This window comes from Scyliorhinus torazame, chromosome 19 (genome assembly GCF_047496885.1).
Source record: "Scyliorhinus torazame isolate Kashiwa2021f chromosome 19, sScyTor2.1, whole genome shotgun sequence".
Classification (NCBI taxonomy): Eukaryota; Metazoa; Chordata; class Chondrichthyes; order Carcharhiniformes; family Scyliorhinidae; genus Scyliorhinus; species Scyliorhinus torazame.
The window spans coordinates 89,935,001-89,952,774 of record NC_092725.1 but is presented as its reverse complement, the minus strand read 5'-3'; the positions used below and the strand labels follow the sequence as shown (position 1 = coordinate 89,952,774).

Genomic DNA, 17,774 nt, shown 5'->3' with positions numbered 1-17,774 from the left:
GGACCCCGCCCCTTGCATATGGCGCAACGGGAATCACCGGCTGGATTCTCCGCCCCGTCGCGCCACTTTTCTGCCTCGATCCACCGGCGGGATTCTCCGTTACGCCGGCTGGTCAAGGAGGTTTCCCCACGCTGTCGGGAAAACCCCTGGGCGCCGGCAAAACGGAGAATCCCGTCGGCAGAGAATCCCGCCCCACAACTTTAAAATTCAGGATCCCCACTTACATCTCATTATCAGCCTTTACCCCTGATTGTCCCCCACTTTAAATTGCCCGATCGTATTGGTGTACCCGTGAATCACAACAGATCTCATCAAGCAGATGAGTACAGCCCCCATAGAGTGCCCAGTGGGTTCCGTGTCCATGAGGAGAAGTGGCGAGGAGGCTTATTTTTAAAAAAAAAATCAGGAACCCATGTTGCTGTTGGGGCAGGCCTCGGGAAGATTTCATGGGACCCACCCCTTCCACTTTTTTGTCAAAGCGTTTGAAAATTCAGCAGGAAACACCGCTAAGGTAACCGGCAGGCTGCCCTCTGCTTTTCCAGATCGAGAAAACACTTGCCAAAAAAAACAAGGAAATTTCCAGCCAAACTATCTGCTGTAAATGATCTACAAGTGTTAAACTGTGCTTAAAATGGCTGACTGTTTTAGTAGCGTAGTTGCTATGCTATCACAGATTCACCTGAGAGATACCAGGGATTAGAGGGGTGAATTATGAGGATAGGCTGGATAACCTTGGCTTGAGTTCAGAAGTTTAAGGGGTGATCTGATCAAGAGGTTTAAAACATTAAAAAGATTGAAGTGGGTAGATGCAGAGAAATCATTTCCTCTGGTAAGGGGCGGAACAAGGGTTACTAATCTTCAAATTTGATCCAAGCCATTCAAGACCAACATCACGTCTCACTTCTTCACACAAAGTGTAATGAAAATCTAGAAATTCCTCCACACCCCAGGAAAGCTGGGAATGTTGGGGACAATTGAAATTGCCAAGACTGGGATTGATTAGTTTTTTGCGAGGTTAGGATTTGAAGGGCGATCGAGCAAAGGCAGGTAAATGGAGTTGAAATACAGATCAGCCACCATCGAATTAAATAGCGAAACAGGCCTGAGGTGTTGAATGGCCTCCCCCCCTTACTGCCAATGTTCCCACACGGCACATGTTTTCATGGTGCATACCTTTGCTTGTGTGATCCGGGCCATTCAGTGCTCCCTGGATGGCAGCTTGAGCTGCTGAATTTTGTGTCTTCAGCATTTCGATGGTTTCTCTCAGTTCAGTTAGTTCTGACTCCTACAGGAAACAGTTGATCAGAGAAACGGAAAGCTCTTTTACTATAGTTATCAAAGCAGGATTCACTTTTCCCACAGCCCCTTAGCCCCACCTGGACATTTGGGATCATGCATGTAAGGAATTTACACTCATGAACTTGCACAACATCCAGCCATTTAAATTGCTGTTTACTGAGTGGTGGAGGATCTGAAATCAATCATGAGCAGTTTGAGAATTATAAAAAAAAAAAAATTCAGAGTATCTAATTATTTTTTTTCCAATGAAGGGGCAATTTAGCATGGCCAATCCACCTAACCTGCACATCTTTGGGTTGTGGGAGTGAAACCCATGCAGACATGGGGAGAATGTGCAAACTCCACACGGTCAGTGACCCAGGGCAGAGATTTGTACCCGGGTCCTCAGCGCCATAGGCAGCAATGCTAACCACTGTGCCACGAGCTGCCGAGCAGTTTGAGAATTTTAATTCAGTTTCGAAAAAAGGTGGAAATAAGAACCTGCTGTCAGTAAACAATCACTTCCATCTTTCTCGATAGTTAGAACCTCTGATAAGACTTATTAGCAGTGAGGACACGTAAACAAAAAACATGAATTAAATTAAATCTTTGCAGGAAATTCTAATACACAAAGCAAATGGTCCAGGAGACATGATGCAACTCTGTGAATCAGGAGACAGGTGTGAAACTGGGTAACCTCATTATGAATGCTTGGCTGAGAGTCCAGACTCATAAAAAAATTATCTTTTCTTTTTCTGACAATTCCACGTACACCATTGTTACTATATGGCTAAAACAAAAGCAAAATATTGCAGATGCTGGAAATCTGAAATAAAAACAGAAAATGCTCGCTGAAAAAAGGGTCATATGGACTCAAAATGTTGACGCCGTTGGCGTGTCTCTCTATGCTCTGCTTCTGGGCTTGGCAGGTTCAAATCCATTCCACACACAACCCCTTTGGAGTGAAAACTGTGACATTCGTGGGCCATCCTACAGAGGCGGATTCAACGAGTTGGCCGATTTCCTGACTCGAGCTGCTCACCTCGTTCGTGAAAACCCAGAATAATGAGATTAGTTTTTGATTGCTCCAGCAATAAGCATAACAAGATGAATAACCTCCTCTGCACTGTAAACCTCTTTAGTTCCACATTTACAGGTTCAATTTATACTTGGTATTTTCTCATGACCAGTTATAATTAAAACTTCACACAATAAGGAAAATAGATTTTTTTGTGATTAAAAATTAAGAATCTTTCACTCCAGTCGACTTGCTACCATCAGTTTAATGACCACTACACTGTGCTGAGGTTGCCCAGAATTGTTGCACAACTTTCATGAAACAAGGTTGGTTTATTTTCATGACCCACCTTTTGTTCTGCCGTCATGGTTAGGTTCTGCAGTCTTGAGGTCATATTACTTAAACTCTGTTCAAAGGCAGCCACGAGGTGAGACTGAAAATATAGGATAAAAATTAAAAAGAGTGACATCAAAATTTACTAGTTTCTTCTTCTCAATCTGTTTCTTCTCAATGACAAAACCGAGATGGGCGAATTCAAGCTCTGAGCTATATTCACCCTGCGCACTCGCTCTTCAGCTGCAGTGTTCAACCAGCTAGTGAACTCCAAGGGAAACTCCAAAATTCTGCTACACCAATCTGAACGCGTGACCAGTCCCATTCACTCATAGAATCATAGAATAGAATCCCTACACTGCAGAAGGAGGCCATTCAGCCCATTGAGTCTGCACCGATGCTGAAAGAGCATCCTATTCGGCCCACACCCCCAACCTATACCCTAACCCAGTAACCCCACCTAACCTATTGGACACTAAGGGGCAATTGATCATGACCAATCCACTTAACCTGCATATCTTTGGACTGTGGACGGAAATCAGAGCACCCAGAGGAAACCCACTCAGACACAGGCAGAACGTACAAACTTTCCACGGACAGTAACCGATGGCTTGAATTGAACTTGGGTCCCTGGCACTGTGAGGCAGCAATGCTAACCAGTGTGCCAATGTACCTCATGTGCATTAGCTCCCAGTCCAGCAATGCCTCCACTTTAAAACTCAAACCCTTCTTTTCAATCTCTCCATGACCTCACCCTCTCTAATCCTGTAACTTCCTCCAGTCCCACACCCCTCTCAGAAATCTGCGCTCCTCCATTTCTGGCCTCTTGCATATTCCGGTTAATAATAATCTTTATTGTCACACGTAGGCTTACTTTAACACTGTAATTGCGTTACTGTGAAAAAACCCTAGTCGCCACATTCCGGAGCCAGTTCGGTACACAGAGGGAGAATTCGGAATGTCCAAATTACCTAACAACACATCTTTCAGGATATGTGGGAGGAAACCGGAGCACCCTGAGGAAACCCACTCAGACGCAGAGAGAACATGCAGGCTCCGCATAGACAGTGACCCAAGCAGGAAATTGAACCTGGGACCCAATCCATCATTAGTGGCCATGCCTTCAGCACCATGGGCCCCACACTCTGGAATTCCTTCCCAGAATTTCTTCACCTCTCAACCTCTCTTTCCATTATCTTTTAAGATTGCCATTGAAACATGTGGTCATTTGTTCCAATGTCGCTTTTCTTCGGCTCAAAGTGTCAGTTTTTGCTTGGTCACACTTACAATGTTTTAAAAAAGAAAAGAAGAACTAAAGACTTGCACTGATATGGCACCTTTCACGACCACCGGAAGTCCCCAAAATGTTCTACAGTCAATGAAGTCCTTTTTAGTGTGATCACTGCTTGTAATACAGAACAAGTGGCAGCCAGTTTGTGCACAGCAAGCTCCCACAAACAGCAATGTGATAATCACCAGATAACCTGTTTCTGCAGTACTGTTTGAGGGATAAATATTGGTCAGGACACCGGGGAGAACCCCCTTGCTCTACTTTGTATTAGTGCCACAGGATTGTTTATATCCTAGGCAGCTAAATACCAATGTGCGAAGGCTCCTAAATGTGATAATGATGCCATCGGTGGAGGGAGAGGTGGAGATAGTGGCAGCTACGGACGCGGAGAAGGCCTTTGACCGAGTAGAGTGGGAGTATCTTTGGGAAGTGTTGAGGAGGTTTGGGTTCGGGTGAGGGTTTATTAGTTGGGTTAAGCTCCTGTAGAGAGCCCCGGTGGCGAGTGTGGTCACGAACCGACGGAGGTCGGAGTATTTCTGGCTGTATCAGGGGACGAGGCAGGGGTGCCCCCTGTCCCCTCTGCTGTTTGCATTAGCAATTGAACCTTTGGCCATGGCGTTAAGGGAGTCGGAGAAATGGAGGGGGGTGGTCCGAGGGGGAGAGGAACATCGAGTGTCGCTGTACGCAGACGACCTGTTGCTGTATGTGGCGGATCCAGTGGAGGGGATGGTTGAGGTCATGCAGATCCTAAGGGAGTTTGGGGACTTTTCGGGCTAAAAGCTCAATGTGGGAAAGAGTGAGCCCTTTGTGGTGCATCCGGGGGACCAGGGAAGAAGGATAGACGACCTACCGTTGAGGAGGGCGTAAAGGAGCTTTCGATACTTGGGGATCCAGGTAGCTAGGAGCTGGGGGTCACTGCACAAACTTAATTTGACACGGTTGGTGGAACAGATGGAGGAGGACTTTAAAAGGTGGGACATGTTGCCACTCTCGTTAGCGGGTAGGGTACAGTCGATTAAAATGGTGGTCCTCCCGAGGTTTCTTTTTGTATTCCAATGCCTCCCAATTGTGATTACCAAGGCCTTTTTTAAGAGGGTAAGCAGGAGCATTATGGGATTTGTGTGGGCAAGCAAGACCCCGAGGGTAAGGAGGTGGTTCCTGGAGCGTAGCAGAGATAGAGGAGGGCTGGCGGTGCCGAATCTGGGTGGCTACTACTGGGCAGCCAATGTGGCGATGATCCGTAAGTGGGTGATGGAGGGAGAGGGGGCGGCATGGAAGAGGTTGGAGATGGCGTCCTGCAAAGGAACGAGCCTGGGGGCGCTGGTGCCAGCACCGCTGCCGCTCTCGCCGACAAGGTACACCACGAGCCCGGTGGCGGCGGCAGCGCTAAAGATCTGTGGGCAGTGGAGATGGCACAGGGGTGCGATGGGAGCCTCGGTGTGATCCCCGATCAGAGACAACCATCGGTTTGTCCTGGGAAGGATGGACGGGGGGTTTCAGAGCTGGCATAGGGCAGGGATTAAAAGAATGGGGGACCTGTTCATTGATGGGACGTTTGTGAGCTTAGGGGCGCTGGAGGAGAAGTTTGGGCTACCCCCGGGAAATACTTTCAGGTACATGCAAGTAATGGCGTTTGTGAGGCGGCAGGTGAGGGAATTCCCGCTGCTCCCGGCACAGGGGATTCAGGACAGGGTGATTTCGGGCATATGGGTCGGAGAGGGCACGGTGTCGGCGATATACCAGGAGATGAAAGAAGAGGGGGAGGCTTTGGTAGAGGTGCTGAAGGGTAAATGGGAAGAGGAGCTGGGGGAGGAGATTGAGGAGGGGCTGTGGGCTGATGCCCTAAGTAGGGTTAATTCCTCTTCCTCGTGTGCCAGGCTCAGCCTGATACAGTTTAAGGTAGTTAACAGAGCGCACATGATGGGGGCGAGGCTGAGTAGGTTCTTTGGGGTGGAGGACAGATGTGGGAGGTGCTCAGGAAGCCCGGCGAACCATGTCCATATGTTTTGGTCATGCCCGGCACTGGAGGGGTTCTGGAGGGGAGTTGCGAGAACAGTATCTAAGGTGGTGAAAGTCCGGGTCAAGCCAAGCTGGGGGCTAGCACTATTTGGAGTAGCGGACGAGCCGAGGGTGCAGGAGGCGAAAGATGCCGGCATTCTGGCCTTTGCATCCCTAGTAGCCCGGCGAAGGATCTTGTTAATGTGGAAAGAGGCGAAGCCACCCAGCGTGGAAGCCTGGATAAATGATATGGCTGGGTTTATCAAGTTGGAGAGGATAAAGTTTGCCTTGAGAGGGTCTGCGCAGGGGTTCTACAGGCGATGGCAACCGTTCCTAGACTATCTCGCGGGGCGTTAGATGAAGGTCGGACAGCAGCAGCAACCCGGGGAGGGAGGGGGAAGGGGGGGTTTTCTGGGGGGCATTCGAGCAAGAAAATACATGAATGATCCGGAAAACTGATATGTACGGGAGGAATCCAATGTACAAAGTTCTGTATCATATTGACTTGCCATGTTCATGTCTTGCTATGCGAGCTTTCTTTCTTTTGTGTTACGGGGGGGGGAGGGGTTTTTGTTTGTATGGTTGAAAATTTTGTTACAAAATTCTTAATAAACATATTTTTTTTAAAAAAGGATCGTTTATATCCACCCTCAGAGCGATAGGGCTTCAGTTTAACATTTTATCCAAAAGGCAGCAGCTTCGACAGTGCAATGCTACTTTCGCACTGCACTGCAGTACCAGCCTAAGTTTACATGCCCAATCCCAGCAGCACGGCTTGAACCCGGAATCTTGTGATTCAGAGACAAGAATGCTAACAACTGGGCCATTGTTATATTAAAGACACTACAGAAATGTAACTGGCTATATTTATAAATGTCATAGCGTCATAGAGGTTTACAGCATGGAAACAGGCCCTTCGGCCCAACTTGTCCATACTGCCCAGTTTTTACCACTAAGCTAGTCCCGCATTTGGCCCATAACCCTCTATACCCAGCTTTCCCATATAACCTTCTAAATGCTTTTTAAAGACAAAATTGTACCTGTCTCTGCTACTACCTCTGGCAGCTCGTTCCAGACACTCACCACCCTCTGTGTGAAAAAACTGTCCCTCTGTGTGAAAACATTGCCCCTCTGTACGTAAGTATAGATTATATCTAATAGCTCAAGAAAGAACATCACTCTGCAACCAGCCAGCAGCTTCTGAAACTCATTTGCCCTTCTTTGATTCACTTCATAACAAATGATTCAGGATGTTTTCACAAATGTGGAATGTTCTCCTGGGTTTTTGCTGATCAGAAGCGAGGTCAGAGGTCGGGCAAACACATGATGTAACGAAGAAGCTCCACACTACGGGAGACACATTACAAAGATGACCCATTCAGAGAACTAGACCAAGCGGCTGGAATTATTTCTGTCACTCCTGGGGCGGGATTCTCCGCAATCGGCGCGATGTCCGCCGACCAGCGCCAAAAACGGTGCGAATCAGTCCGGCATCGCGCCGCCCCAAAGGTGCGGAATCCTCTGCATCTTGAGGGGCCGAGCCCTAACCTTGAGGGGCTAGGCCCGTGCCGGACTGTTTTCCGGCCCGCCAGCTGGCGGGAAAGGCCTTTGGTGCCCCGCCAGCTGGCGCGATACTGACTTTGCCGTGCGGCGCGTGCACGGGAGCGTCAGTGGCCGCTCACGGCATCCCAGCGCATGCGCAGTGGAGGGGGTCTCTTCCGCCTCCGCCATAGTGGAGACCATGGCGAAGGCGGAAGGAAAAGAGTGGCCCCACGGCACAGGCCCGCCCGTGGATCGGTGGGACCCGATCGCGGGCCAGGCCACCGTGGGGGCACCCCCCGGGGCCAGATCGCCCCGCGCCCCCCCCAGGACCCCGGAGCCCACCCGCGCCCCCTTGTCCCGCCGGTAAGAGAGGTGGTTTGATTCTCGGTGGCGGGACAGGCATTCGAGCAGCAGGACTTCGGCCCATCACGGGCCGGAGAATCGCCGGGGGGGGCCTGCCAACCAGTGCGGATTCCCACCCCCGCCGAATATCCGGTGCCGGAGAATTCAGCAACCGGCGGGGGCGGGATTCACGCCAGCCCCCGGCGATTCTCCGACCCGGCGGGGGGTCGGAGAATCCCGCCCCTGATGTTTCAAGATGCAGGTTATTGACAAGTTCCCATTGCTATAATGGAGTCTCTTTGAAAACTGTCTCTGTGAAATTAAACATGGCTCCAATCTTGTGTGGATCAATAGGTTTCTCGAATGATGGTAAAAGATATTTACTCCAGGTGTTGGCACAGTCAACCAGTGGCTACAACAACTGGTACTGATCTCATTACAACTCATGTTTTCTCACAACCTCTAAAAACACACTGATTACTCACTCTGCACTCCACCCCACACACCACCATGCCCCCCTTCCTCACCCAACACACTCTTTCTCTTTTACTATCGACAGTCATGTCAAAACAGGGTTTCTTGTCTCTTACATACTACATCTTGATTAATTTATCTTCCCTACCATATTTTTAAAGAAAATTATATATCTTGATTATTTTCAAAGTTCATGCATAATTCTCAAGTATAGATTTAGATGGTCAGTTTTTTTTAAGTTACTGTTTACCGCACAATGATGCTCCTGGCCACTTTCCTGAGTTATTGGATGCAATCAATCGCTAACTATATACATTTGTAAACACAATAAGTTACATATATTGGGCAGAATTTTACACACCCTCAGCGGACATGTTTCCCATGTGGGAGGCATGTAAAATGGGGTGGGTACCCATCCAACCACCTTCCCGCCCATGCCAGGCTCACCCAATAATAGGAGTGGGGGGGCCAATGTCAGCCATAATACATTTGGCGCGGGCAGCAGAGTGGGAGCAAAAAGCCTGATTTTTAAACTAAAATGGTTAAAGGGTGGGGGGGGGGGGCTGCTCTTCGGGGGCTGCCCTTTGCCTCCCTTAGACTGAAACCCCTGCTCTCCTCTCTTGAATTCAACTCCACCCCACAATTGCCCCTCTCTCTAACCATCCCAAATCAATCTGGCCTATGACTTTGGACTTACCTACTCTGGGAATACTCAGATTGGCCCTCAGGCTCAAGAAGACGGAGCTTCTGCCCTATTGAGGTGAGGAAGACCAACTCGACCCTCGTTAACAAGCCTTGCAGTGCTTTATTGCTGCAGGACTGGTCCATGAGGAGTGTGTTGGCTCCACATCGCCATAATTTCTGTGTTGGGTGGGTGGCCATACCTTCCAAGCCCCTGTAAAATTCAATCCATGAGGTGTCTTTAATATAGTAAAACTTTGTCATGTGTATTCAGACAAAAATCGATTCCGAGACAAGTGGTACTCGGATAGGCAGACAAACATTGTACAAAGACGGAGTTTTTAAAAATAAATTTAGAATACCCAATTCATTTTTTCCAATTAAGCGGCAATTTAGCATGGCCAATCCACCTACCCTACATATCTTTGGGTTGTGGGGGTGAAACCCACGCAAACACAGGGAGAATGTACAAACTCCACATGGACAGTGACCCTGAGCCGAGATCGAACCTGGGACCTTGGTGCCGTGAGACAGCAGTGCTAACCACTGCACCACTGTGCTGCCACAAAGACGGAGGTTTTAAGCAGTGTCTGAATGGATGAGGAGAGAGAAGTAGGGAAACAGAGAGATTTAGAGTGGTTAGTCAATCCTTGGGGAGAGCACAGTGTATGTGGCCTGTCACTTGTCCAGTTAACCAAGTCAATCCTACCCACTTGGGCCTCCGCTCAATTTGGAACTGAGCCATCTCCAGGAACAGGTCCATCTCAGCATTGACTGTCCAAGCCTCTGATAAATGGGGTTGCATCAATATGGAGCACCATGCCCCAGGAGCAGTGTATCAACACTGCCCAGTAACATTCAGAATGAGAACCCAACTCCAATGAATCAATACTCCGAGTACCATCCCCCAGTGTTAGTAATGATTTTGACAGATTCATGAGGTTATTTCCATGGAACAAAAGTTTGATGATACTAGGAGAGGCACAACAGCTTTAGAAACTTTAAGAAGCATTGATGAATTTGGGAACAATGAGCCTGCTTGCTAGTTCAGCCACTTCTGAACTAGGCAACTTGCTAATGTTTGAGGCTGTCTCCCCTTTCTAATTGCTTCAGGCAGTTTTCTCCTTCAATGGCTTGGCATTTCCACACACACACACACACACACACACACTGCTTCTCCGCCCCCAGCCTGGCCAACAATGAGCTCCCAGGTACAGCTGGGAATAATGAACTTTGGCAAATTTACCCTGGGAAGCTTTAAAAGCCAATCACCAGGAAACAGACGGCCCCAATGTCATGGAAATCCTGGCTTCATAGACAAAAGGCAAATTGGAAATCTGGAATCCTTCCAATTTTAAAACACAGAATTCTAGATAACCTTAAGCCTCTTTAAAAAAAAGCCCTGAATTCCTTGTTGCAGAAAACCGTTTTATTCACAGACTACATCAGTATTCAGAACCTCAAGTGCATTTATGCATCATGCTAATGACATGCCTCATTACAACTTAATAACTTTCTCTGTCAATTCGACTATTGCTAAATGGAGCATCAACTATAAAAAGAGGAGGAAACTGACATTCTCAGGTATCTTCAAAAAAATGGCATCAATTAGAAGCGCTCTGTACAAAAAACACACGATGTCAGAAAGTCTATCATCACTGTTGAATTGTTCTTGGTGAAATGGATGTAATTATATCCCTGTGCTGACAGAAGTCTCCCTGCTCCTCATCAAAGGAAACCTTTCTTTACAACAATGCAAGCAAGCAACTCAAAGACTGAGCTTTGTACCATTGGTTAATAAGCTAGAGACCACTAACAGTGAAGTTAGATCTCCAATGAAGCATTATTGGTTTACGATAGCCAGTATGGAAAATGAATCTGGGCAACCGGATTTATAATGGGATTTTCTCACATTACAGCTGTGCCACAATCTGAAACGTCAGCACATTTTCCCTCTCTCAGTCTTTGGAAAATCTCTTGACAAATAGGCCCTCAGTCTTTCTATTATAGAATTCAATTCCAACAGATATCCTCACCTGCAAAGCACTAAGTGGTTCATAAATTATTTTGTTATTATTACAAGCTCAACAGTGTTGATGCTAATGTCCCATAATCGGTGAGAGAGTGTTGGCGATTAAAAATGTAAAATCGAGAAATGCGATCCCACTCACAGTTTACGCCCTTGCTACTGTTTTAACACCAACGGTTGGCACAACTCGTCATAATACTGACGCCTGGTGTTATCAAGCAAAGAACCATATTAATAAATATATCTGCCATTTCTCCAGGGAGTTTCGTCAGCTCAGAAGCTATTTTCTTTGCTGACATGATTTTGTTTAATGATGCAGAGTCTGGAACTTATTGACAAGCGGTTGACAATACAGACATAGTTGAAAAGAGAAACATATTGTTGAAGCTTTTTGTCTTTCACTGATCAGGACAAATGCAAGAATACCAAATTTCAAACAATCCCATCAATTTATACTGCAGGAGAAAAAGGTGCTGATTGGTTGGCAAGTCTGATCTGATTGGCCAAGACATTGTCATGGAGAACGCATCAGTTTCCCAAGCTCCTGGGAAATTTGAAAAGGTTCAAGCCTTGAACATATTCCTTTTATTTGCAGAGAATGGGTCCGTCTGAATGAATGTATGTCACTTCTAACAAGTGTAAATGAATCACGTTATGAGCTCGACTGATGGAAAGATGAGACTTCATTACAATATGTAAATCAGCCTCCCACAGTGTTACTGGGAGTCAGATGTAAATGTATCAGTTGATGGCTGTGTTTCCCAAAGGTCTCCCGGGACCCTACCAAAGAGATACCTTACCTCTCCAAAGCTGTACCCTGGCTATCCAATGACATCCACCAAGTTTAGACCTCCTCTTAACTGTCAGAATCTGCACACTCTAGACTCCACACTCCTCTTCTTCCAAAATCCCACTTCAGTGTAGGCAGCTGGTGATCTACATGGCCAGCTGTCTCTGGGAATCACGTATGCACAAACCCCAACTGAACCTCAATCCTGCCCTTGGGAAGATGGGACATATTGAGGTCGGGAGTTGGGACGCAGAATTTTTGGCTACCTCTAGGATTTTTGCATCGATGTGACATTGCGACAGAAATCTGGGTCTTACTATCTATTTTGTATTTCTAGCTAGCTTTCTCTCATATCCTAATTCCTCCATCCTTTATTTCTTTCAATGTTTTGCTGTTTGTTATATTCTGTCCAATCTTCTGACTTGCTACTAATCTTTTTCTTTCTTTTAAATATAGTTTAATACTATATTTAACGTCCTTAGTTATCCATGGATGGTGTGGCCTTCCCCTAGAGTTTTTCTTTCTCATTGGAATGCATCTTTGCTGAGTGTTATGATTCATCTAATCTATATGTAGGTTACAATCACCTATGATTATCATTGTACCTTTCTCACAAGCCCTCATTATTTCTTCCTGTATCCCCTGTCCTACAGTGTGGTTGCTGTTAGGGGCCTATAAATTACTCCTACAAGAGACTTCTTACCATTGCTATTTCTCATCTCGACCCAAACTGATTCTCGGGGGGCGATTCTCCGAGCCCTGCGCCGGGCCGGAGAATCGCTGCAACCGTGCCACGACGCCCCGACGCCGGCGCACGATTCTCCGAGGTGCGGAGAATCGGCGCCATTTGCGCCGGCGCGTTTGATGCGCGCCGGCCGCTGGAATCGGCGGGCCGCCGATTCTCCGGCCCGGATGGGCCGAGCGGCTGCGTGGAAATGACAGAGTCCCGCTGGCGCCATTCATCCCTGGTCGCTGCCGGCAGGAACTCTGCGCGAAGGGTCGGGGAGGTGGCCTGTGGAGCGGGGGCTAGCGATCCTTCACCGGGGGGGGGGGGGGGCCCTCCGATGGGGTCTGGCCCACGATCGGCGCCCACCGATCGGCTAGCCGGCCTCTCCCCCCCAGGCCTACTTTGTTGCGCGGCTGGCCCCTGAACACCTACGCCATGTTGAGTCGAGGCTGGCGCACTGAAGAAGTCCCCCGCGCAAGCGCAGGTTGGCGCGGCCCAACTGTGCATGCGCGGGTTGGCGCGGTGCCCATTTGGTGCCGGGAAGGGAGGCTGGAGCGGCGTGAACCACTCCAGCGCCGTGCTGGCCCCCTGTGGGGGACAGAATCGGTCGTACCCGGGCCCGTTTTGCGCCGTCGTAAAACGCTTGGTCTCCATTTTGGAGAATCACCGCCTAGATCTTTCCAGAACTAAGGTCATCGCTCACAGTTGTACCAGAGTCATCCTTAATTAACAGAACTACCTCACCATCCTTTTTCTAGCTTCCTGACCTTCTGAAATATCAAATACCCTTGAATATTCAGTCCCAGCCTTGGTCGCCTTGCAGCCACATCTCTGTAAAGGCTAGTAGATCATAAATATTTATTCCTATTTCCCTCACTTGATTCCTTCACCTCCCCCATCTCCCTTTCTATTTAGTTTAAAGCTTCCTCTACTGTCCTAGTTATACAACTCATCGGAACATTTGTCCCACCATGGTCCAGGTGAACACTGTCCCAATCGTACAGCTCCCTGTTCCCCAGTACCAGTCCCCCCACATTGAAACTCATTTTTCCCACACTAATCTTTGAGCCATGCATTCATCACTCTAATCTTAGGAATTTGACGGCAATGTTCAAGTGGCTCAGGTAACAATCCAAATCATTACCTTTGAGGCTCTGCTTTCCAATGTAACCCGAAACTGCTCAAACTCTCTGTGCAGAACCTCTTTCGTGGTCCTACCTGTGCCGTTGGCACCTATATGGACCAGCAACAACGGAATTCTCCCTCTCCCACTGTAAGTTTATCTCCAGCTCTTCGTGATGTCGCAAACCCAGGCAGTGGGCAGGAAAACACAGCCATCTGGGCTCACGCTTTTGGCTGTAGAGAACTGTGTCAGTGCCCTTGGCTATAATCTTCCCACCACCGTTACATTCCTATTAACTCTTCCCTCTCGAATAGTTTCCTGTACCATGGTGCTATAGTCAGTTTGCTCATCCACCCTGCAACCCAAACAATTGCTGCATGAATGTCGAACTAAATGGATTTGTTTAAAATGATAATAAGGACCTGCCATTATATTCAATGTCGCAGCATTCCCCCACAATCCTTCCCGGGTTGCCATGAATATCAGGGTCAATGTTTTGTTTTGGTTTGTTTCAGATCCTATATTGAGGCTGCGTGCTAGACATTTGTAATCTTTTACTGATTAGGTCTGTGTGAAAATGAGCAGCTCAATAGCTACAACAACTGAATTAATCAAGTCAACGAAAATACAAGACTCAAAAAATAAGCCAGGGCAGGTGTCAAGAAATTAAAAGGTTAGAATATCTCAGTAAATTCAGAGGCGTTTAGAAGATTCTAGAATTTCCCAATGCCTGGTATTATCAAGCAAGAAACCTATTTTAAAAAATCTCTGCCATCAGCTAAATTTCTCTGGGGATTCTTCATCAAGTCTTCTTTTTTTTTGCTGACTTGTTTTTGTTTAATGATGCAGAGTGTGGAACTTATTGACAAGTGCTCGACAATACTGACATTGCAGATGAATTGGGCTTGAACGTTCATTCGCTTGGCTGGCAGAAGCTCCTTCAATGCCAGGCATCTGTAGCAATTTATCTATAGCAATTTAAAAGTGGGTTTCACAGAGAGCAGATTTTCCAGTGAATGTGGGAATACTGGAGATAGGAACAGGAGGAGCCCATTCAGCCCCTCAAGCCTCTTCCACTGCCATTCAGTGACACCATGGCTGATCTGTATCCCAACAACAACCAGTCACCTTGGCTCTGTGCTATTCAATACTCTTGTCTAGCAAAACTCTATCCATCTCAGATTCTAAATGATTAATTAGCTGGCATCTACTGCTTTTTGTCTTAGGAGGACCTCCACTCTTTTATCAGCCTGTATGTGAAGGATTCTTTCCTAACTTCTCTCCTGAACAGCCTGGCCCTCATTTTAAGGTCACGTCCTCTTGTCCTGTACTCTAACTATCCAATGGGAAATGTCTCTCTCTACCCTATCAATTCCTTACAAAATTCTAAAAACCTGAATCAAATCAATCCTTAACCATTATGTTCTAGGGAATTACAAACCAGATTAATGTCATCTCTCTTCACTATCTAAACTTTGGAGCCCTGGGAACATTCTGGTGAATCTAGTGAATGCTGAGAGTTACCTTTAGCTATTTTCCCCTCACACTATGGCACTCTCTTTCTCAACTTTGCATCTCATTATTTCCTTTCCTAGCTTCAGAACACTGAAAGCCTCCCTTTTTCTCTTGTGTTTTGATCACTGTAACAGCATCTTTGTATAATTTTACATGTCAAAGACAGAAGGAGTTATATTTTATATTTATTGCCTTGTTATCAAACTGGAATAGGGACTGAATATAGAAGCCATACAGGTTTAATTTCCAGGACACTGCTATAAATGACTGACAAAACGTGTAGGATGCTATCAGATGGCCTCGTCTGATGGTGACACAACAAGGTTGTTAACCTCTCGCGATGCTCGGGCTGTCTCGTGAGACCCCCCAGTGAGGGCGAGATCCAGATTTGCATATTTAAGTGAGCAGTTACCTTCACTTAAATATGTCTATGCTGGAGTCTCCCAAGGCCAGTGATCGAACGCATGTGCCCGGGAAACCTTGTCACGGCACCATTTAGCACTGGTCCATGCAAATATGGACCAGGTGCAATGGCACTTTGGGGCGGTTTCCCCAGGCAATCGGAGACCCTGGGTGGTTGGGCTCTAGGCAGGGTGGTACCTTGGCGCTCCCGCTGCCACCTGGGCACCTTGACACTGCCACCCTAGCAATGGCAGCCTGGCACTGTCAAGGTTCCCAGGCAGCACTGTCAGGCTGGCAGGGGCACTGCCAGGATGCCCAGCTGGCAGTGCCAAGATGCCTGGTTGGCAGGTTGCCCATGGTGGGAATCGGGCCCGGGAGTACCCTACCTTTATGAGTTGGGATGAGTGGGATCAAGGAACCCCTGATCGGTAAGTTGTGCATTGGGGAGTTCGGATGCTGGGGTGGGGAGTCGAGAGATTGGGGCATCATTTAAAAATGAAAGGACATGAAGGTAAGTGAGGTCCCTCACTGAGACCCCTCAACAAGTCCTGTTCTCAGTTTTGCAGGCGCCGAAAAACACCCCGCTATTCATGTCCAAAACAGGACTCTTTTTTTTCCCTTTCAATCGCGCCCATAAATGTCTTCCAGCAATTATTGTTTAATTGCACTCTAAATCTACATTAATTAAAAGTAACAATGTACTTCTTAAGCTACTCAAGTTAGAGGTACACAATTTGTTAGATATGGCCATTTTCCTTCCTCTCTGGCAGGAAATCAATCTTATTCTCAATTTTACAAGATGACATTTTGGATATAAGTACAAACCCATTTTAATAGGGCGATAATTGGAGCTCATGGTCAATCGAGACACACGAACAGATTCAACATCACAAATGAGCTCACGATAACACATCCAATGGAATTGAGTTTTGTTGAGTCAAACAGCATTCAAAATGAGGCGACCATCAATTTATTCGCGACAAGAGTAGAAGTAAACTGTGGCTTTAATCAACTTAGAACAGTGCCTGCCTGCGACTGATCCAATACTGAGAACCGCCTACAGGTTGACTGCTCTTTATACCTCCCTTCAAGGGGAGGAGCCATGGGCGGAGCCCATACAGGCCCCAACATGTTCCCCTATGGATAATGCCATACAATGGCCCATAGGAGGAGCCCACAAGGGCAACAGCATAGCACAGATACAAATACAAAGGCAGCAGCACAGATACAAATAGAATGGTGGATTATTGGCATAATACATTCACCACACAAAAATGAACAATTTGTCTGTGAAGGGGAGTTTTAACAAACTTGGTTTTAACTAAAGTAACTTCAAAATATTCTGTGTGGTTCGCCTATGGTACATCAGTATAGTGTTTATACAATTTAACCAATTCACTAAACTCGCTGGACCTCCATGTGTACATATCTGTGGTGAATGTCATCACGGACAGCATGGTCGGCGCAGGCTTGGAGGGCCGAAGGACATGTTCCTGTGCTGTACATTTCTTTGTTCTTTATTGAATTAATATTGCTTACGGTCAAATGAATGGCCCATCAATTATCCATTACTCCCTGGTTCTGGCAGGCTGCTTTCCAAGCTGTTTAGATGAATGATGTAGTTTTATATCCACATACATAATTCGATCGCTCTGTGTCAAAGTGGTGGCAGGCAGTAGAGGAGTTCCTCTCTGACTGAAATGAAATGAAAATCACTTATTGTCACAAGTAGGCTTCAATGAAGTTACTGTGAAAAGCCTCTAGTCGCCACATTCCGGCGCCTGTTCGGGGAGGCTGGTACGGGAATTGAACCATGCTGCTGGCCTGCCTTGGTCTGCTTTAAAAGCCAGCGATTTAGCCCAGTATGCTAAACCAGCCCCACTACAGGTAGGGAACCTTGTCTATAGAAAGGCCTGCTAGAAAATTTGGTTGCATTCTCAGCGCACCGCCGCAGCAAGGACGTTACAAACAGGAGTGGGAGGGGTTTGTACAGCCTTTCAATCTGCACTGATATTCAGTGAGCTAGCAGCTGATCTTCAACCTCAACCCCACTCCCCTCCACATCCTCACCCCCAAATCCCCATATCCATTAATGCCCTCAAGTGTCCAAAAATCTACTGATCTCTGTCTTGAATATTTTCAATGACTGAGCGCCACAGCCCACAAGTGTAGAGAATTACTAAAATACATTTCTCCTCCTCTCTGTCCTAATTTACCAATTTTCTATTCCG

General features: G+C 47.1%; 1 protein-coding gene across 16 annotated transcripts in view; it reads right to left on the bottom strand.

The window, feature by feature from the left end:
• nav3 (neuron navigator 3) overlaps positions 1-17,774 on the bottom strand; it is a 1,340,243-nt gene that overhangs the window by 70,379 nt on the left and 1,252,090 nt on the right. For all 16 annotated transcript variants that reach the window (XM_072484719.1, XM_072484722.1, XM_072484724.1 and 13 more), the window contains 2 exons: positions 2,646-2,729; positions 1,174-1,285 (listed from right to left, as the gene is read on the bottom strand). In XM_072484719.1, coding sequence (XP_072340820.1) covers positions 1,174-1,285; positions 2,646-2,729 — 196 coding nt within the window. The remainder of the gene's footprint in view (positions 1-1,173; positions 1,286-2,645; positions 2,730-17,774) is intronic.